Source organism: Oncorhynchus nerka, linkage group LG24 (assembly GCF_034236695.1).
Source record: "Oncorhynchus nerka isolate Pitt River linkage group LG24, Oner_Uvic_2.0, whole genome shotgun sequence".
Taxonomy (NCBI): Eukaryota; Metazoa; Chordata; class Actinopteri; order Salmoniformes; family Salmonidae; genus Oncorhynchus; species Oncorhynchus nerka.
In genome coordinates, this window is record NC_088419.1 from 68,356,885 (window position 1) to 68,362,607 (window position 5,723).

Here is a 5,723-nt window from a genome sequence, read left to right on the forward strand (position 1 = left end):
AATGACAGGCTTCTGTCAAGAATCTCAGCAAATCAGCATTAGACTAGGAACTCCGCCTATTCAGAGCTATCCAATCGAAATGTAGTTGTGTACAGCTCGGAATAATGTCCGGGTGAACATGCCATGTGGGAAAAATAGGGGCTGAAAATCCAAGCATTTCTAGCTTGATAATACGTTTTTCGACCAATTGACAATCTACCAATTGCTACCTTTACACATTTATAATGTCCTGCATGTTCCTGAATCTTAGCTAGCTTGTTCAAAGCTAATCGAAAGTATTCTAACGTTAGTTTGTTTACAAGTAGCTAGCTAGCTACTGATATAGACCTAGCAAGTGTTAAAGATGAGTCTTCTACCTCGCACTGCCGAGGAGTTCAGTTCTGCAGAGTACTGGGAACGCTTCTTCAAGAAGAGAGGAGAGAAGGCTTTTGAGTGGTATGGAGACTACAACAAACTCTGTGGCGTGCTGCACAAATACATCAAACCGCGGGATAAGGTGAGCAGATGTAGGAAAATGCCCCCTAAAAATGTTCCGACTCCACAGTCAATTTGTCTTCTGCTGAATTTCTTTCTACTGAAGAGCCATGTACGTCTTGTATTATATGACGCACGGACGAAATCCTATCCAAATGACAGGGTCCCTTAACAGACTCTTTTATCCAACGCGACTTACAGTCATGCGTATCTTGTCTCGTCTGTCCCAGGTCTTGGTGGTGGGCTGTGGTAACTCTGAGCTGAGTGAGCAGCTGTATGACGTTGGCTACAGACATCTGACCAACATTGACATTAGTGAGACGGTGGTGAATCACATGAACCAGAAGAATGCCAAGCAGCGCCCAGACCTGACCTTCCAGAAGGTGGATGCCACCCAGACGCCCTACGAGGACGGAAGCTACCAGGCTGTACTGGACAAGGGGACACTGGACGCCATGGCCTCCCAGGAGGGGGCTCTAGCTGGGAGGATGCTGGCTGAGGTGTGCTGGTGTGGAGTAGCTTGACAGGGATTATAAAATAGTTTAACAAAGCCAGAAGCCCTGCACATAGAGTAGCACTCCAGGAGTGTTGGCCACCTCTGGTATACATACCAGTTAGTAAAATGTGTTTTAAAGTTTATTCACATGCAATAAACCCTTTATGCCTTGTGTTTGTGTAGGTGGGCCGTGTCCTGGGTATAGGAGGCCGCTACGTCTGTGTGACCCTGGCCCAGGAGAGTGTCATCAAGCTGGCTGTGGAGCACTTCATCCAGGTAAAAGGCTTAGGTTAGATGTATTGATAGTGATAGATGGTTGCCTTACCTACTTTAATTCAATTCACTCAGGATAAGAGCATTTTCAAAATGATTGAAATGTAGGTGGGCTGGGCTGTGAGACTCCATTGTCTGGGTGACCCAGAGAGCCAGGAGGTCTCTTCCTTCGCTCTGCCTGTCTTCGTATTGGTTTGCACAAAGTTCCGCCAGCCAATGCCCATGCCCATCCTGGAGATGTGCCAAGGGGAGGATGGTGACCCCGTGAGGCTTCCCGTGGTGGCAGACCTGCTGTCTGTGGTGAGAGAGCGCCAGGCGTACGCCATGCTGAGACAGAGGCTCCGTACAGGTACAGACTCGACCTCTACCCCCTCGTTGACCCTCTGCCACGCCCCCACTGGGCGACCCCGCTACACCCTCACCGTACAGGACTGCCCCCCTGGTGCCAAGGTTCCTCGTGCAAACCACTTTGCCATCTTCATAGGTGAGGGACAGGATTTGTCGTTTATCGGCACACCTGGGTGGAAAAACATGGGTATGTTTGTCTTTCCTTTCTGCTCTTGGCTGCATTCTAAACCTGGCTCTTCCTGTCTCAACCCTGACAGTGCCTCAGGGCAGAGAGACTGATTGGCTGTACGGCTTGGCCGAGGGGCGGGGCCAACTAGCGGCTAGCGCTAACTTCAGACGTCTGGTTGTCGTGGCCATGCACAGAGAACAGGAGTATACCGACATGCAGGCTGTCCAATCAGAGCTCTCCCCCATGGTGATGGAACTCGCCCCCCCTGGGATGCCAGCCAATCAGAAAGTAGGGAAGTTGTGATTATTCTATTTTGGGTTGTAGTTTAAAAAACATGTTTCCTAATTTATCTATCATCTGGCCCCCTTCACCCATTTTTCCCGTCTCCCCATCCCTGTCCCTCCCCTGTAGGTTCCGTTCCTGTCGGTGGGAGGTGAGCTGGGTTGGAGGGAGTGGTGAGTCATGGTACCAGTGATCTGAGTGGTCAGTACTCTGTAGAGGATGTGAGAGGAGAGGATGGTCAGCTCTACCGTAGACTGGTGTTCCTGGGTAACGACGGACTGGTCCAGTCAGAGAGCCGCCTCACTAATCCAGCAGCAGGTGAGGACAAACACACACAGTTTTTATTACTTGGTGAGTTCAGTAGCTAACCGTCTCTTTAACTTTAGCAGCAGCCTCGTCTCAGAAGAATAAGAAGAGCAGAAGGAAAGCCAAGCCCTCTGCCCCTCCCCCCATGACAACCCCATCCCAGACACCAGGTGGCGCCCTGGAGGTGGACAAAGGCTATCTATGCTGTGCCCACCACAGGGTCATGGTGGCTGGCCTCGCCATGCTAGGAGTGGGCACCGACCACACCAAAGGTAGGTGTATTTGCCAGCATTGTCTGCAAGTCAGTCGCCCTGTGCCCACATACCTGCCAAATAGCAGTCTGTGTTTGACACTTTTTCTCAAATCCACTATTTTTGCCTACAGGAAGTTTGGTCACTTGACACGACAGATCTGATGAATCAGCCAAATGTCTCCTATAACTTCTCTGTAGATGTGTCAGTGCTCCTGGTGGGACTGGGTGGAGGAGGGCTGCCCCAGTTCCTGCGGGACTTTGTACCTGGAGCCAGGGTGGAGGTGGTGGAGCTGGATCCAGCAGTACTGGGGGTGGCTCAGGGATGGTTCGGCTTCACACCTGATGACAGGCTCACTGTCACACTGGGAGATGGACTGGAACACATTAACAACATTGAGAGAGAAGGTGAGAGTTCTGGGAGGGAGGGGGACGAGAGAGGGAGATGAGGAAGAGATACCGGATACACATTTAAGGTGGGGGGGGGGGGTGTAAAAGGTTGCTTCAAGAGCACATTTGTAACCTCGAGCATGCACATGATTAACACTATGCTCTTACCTGTCTAGGTGGTCATCAGTATGATGTCATCATGTTTGACGTGGACAGTAAGGACCCCAGTTTGGGGATGAGCTGTCCTCCTCCTGCCTTCGTAGAAACAGCCTTCTTGGAGAGAGTTGGCAATCTGCTGACATCTCGAGGTACAGTAAGTTTTTTTTATAACTTTCAAGGAGCTAGCCTGCTTTATTTTCCAAATCTAAAATGTTAAATTTTTCAAAGCCTGTAGACCTAGGTCTTATCGAGGTGTGTCTTGTATCTCACCATATTACACCCTCCCTCCTCTGTCCGTCTCTGTCACCCCTCCCCACCAGGTGTGTTCATGTTGAACCTGGTGTGTCGTGACTCTGCATTGAAGAAGAGTGTGTTGGGTCGTGTGCGGGGTGTGTTCCCGCGTGTGCTCTCCCGGGGCATCGAGGGGGAGGTCAACGAGGTGCTGCTGTGCTCCAGGGGAACGGGGGAGACAGGAGTCCCACCCAGCCTGCTGAAGGCAGGGAAGACTCTACAGGTAGCACTGGGCATGAACAGCAGTAGAGCAGCAACCTGCATCCCTCAGATAGACATCACTGAGCTGCTAGAGGACCTGAATGTGGCATGAGGAGAAGAGGACAATGTGAAAAAGTATCATTTTAATTCTCAAAATGCTACATGCAATGTATGAAATATAAATGTATACTGAACAAAAATATAAATGCTACATGTGATAATTTCAGAGTTGCAGTTCATATTAGGAAATGATTTGATTTAAATAAAATAATTAGGCCCTAACCTATGGATTTCACGACTGGGAATACAGATATGAATCTGTAGAGCGTGGATCAGGAAACCAGTCAGTATCTGGTGTGACCACCATTTGCCTCATGCAGTGTGACACATCTCCTTCACATAGAGTTTATCAGGCTGTTGATTGTGGCCAATGGACTGTTGTCCCACTCTTCAATGGATTTGCGAAGTTTCTGGATATTGGCGGGAACTGGAACACGCTGTCGTACACGTCGATCCAGATCATCCCAAACATGCTCATTGGGTGACATATCTGGTGAGCATGCAAGCTATGGAAGAAGTGGGACATTTTCACCTTCCAGGAAATGTGTACAGATCCTTACAACATCGGGTCGTGCATTATCATGCTGAAACATGAGGTGATGGCAGCGTGATGAGTGGCACGACAATGGGCCTCAGGATCTCGTTGCGGTTTCTCTGCATTCAAGTTGCCATCGATAAAATGCAATTGTGTTCGTTGTCTGTAGCTTATGCCTGCCCTTACCATAACCCTACCGCTACCATGGGGCACTCTGTTCACAACGTTGACATCACCAAACCACTCACCCACACAATGCCATGTCTGCCATCTGCCCGGTACAGTTGGAACTGGGATTCATCTATGAAGAGCACACTTCTCCTCCAGCGTGCCGGTGGCCATCCAAGGTGAGCATTTGCTCACAGAAGTCTGTTACGATGCTGAACTGCAGTCAGGTCAAGACCCTGGTGAGGATGACGAGTAAACAGATGAACTTCTCAGATATGGTTTCTAACAGTTTGTGCAGAAATTATGTGGTTATGCAAACCCACGATCCCGCAGGCGAAGAAGCCGGTTGTAGAGGTCCTGGTCTGATGTGGTTACATGTGGTCTGCAGGTGTGAGGCCGGTTGGAAGTACTGCCAAATTCTCTAAAATGACGTTAGAGGTGGCTTATAGTAGAGAAATTAACATTAAATTCTCTGGCAGCGTCTCCGGTGGACATTCCTGCAGTCAACATGCCAATTGCACGCTCCCTTAACTTGAGACATATGTGGCATTGTATTGTGTGACAACTGCACATTTTAGAGTGGCCATTTTTGTCCCCAGCACAAGGTGCACCTGTGCAATGATCATGCTGTTTAATCAGTTTCTTGATATACCACACCTGTCAGTTGGATGGATTATCTTGGCAAAGGAAAAATACTCACTAACAGGGATGAAAACAAATTTGTGCACAATTTTAGATAAATATTTTTTGTGCTATGGAAAAATCCCCTGGTCTTTTATTTCAGCTCATGAAACATGGGACCAACACATAACATGTTGGGTTTATATTTTTGTTCTGTGTACTTGGTCCCAACAGAATAAATAAACGTTTTATTCTCAAACTTTTCTCAGGTGTTTATTGATGATGAACCCTGGAGTGATTTTCTTATGCTTTTAGTTAGTTTCAAGATATTTTAGAATATATTTTTTTTTCTGGCAGATTTTCATCTGAAATCTTTTGCATAAAGATCCCCCTACCCACAGCTGATTTGATACAGCACTGCCTCTCACTCACACATACTCTCTCGCTGCCAAAGAATGCAGCCGTGTTATTTACAGTAGATGAATCGTGTGGCATGGTTACAGTCTCCAGACTACATGATCAAGAGAGACAGTTACTGCGAGGTGGGTGTGATTTAAATAGCCCTGGGCTGGAGGCGGGGAATATTACCTGTCTGTCAAGCAAAATCAATATTTTAACTGGCCATCTGTTCTGTTAACAGCCATGAATGGGCGTGCAGACTTTCTGGCAACTCCTGCACAGATTTGTACGCATGCGCAGA

At 48.2% G+C, this 5,723-nt stretch overlaps 1 protein-coding gene across 1 annotated transcript; it reads left to right on the forward strand.

Annotated features, from left to right (window-relative positions):
- Window positions 1–343: 343 nt before the first annotated feature.
- On the forward strand, window positions 344–5,282 carry LOC115108491 (eEF1A lysine and N-terminal methyltransferase). Its single transcript, XM_029632886.2, is given in 11 exon segments — window positions 344–496; window positions 705–974; window positions 1,154–1,246; window positions 1,352–1,727; window positions 1,849–2,048; window positions 2,172–2,211; window positions 2,214–2,360; window positions 2,429–2,620; window positions 2,800–3,006; window positions 3,165–3,296; window positions 3,468–5,282. Coding segments are annotated over 11 exon segments (2,094 nt in total). The 3' UTR covers window positions 3,752–5,282.
- Window positions 5,283–5,723: the final 441 nt, after the last annotated feature.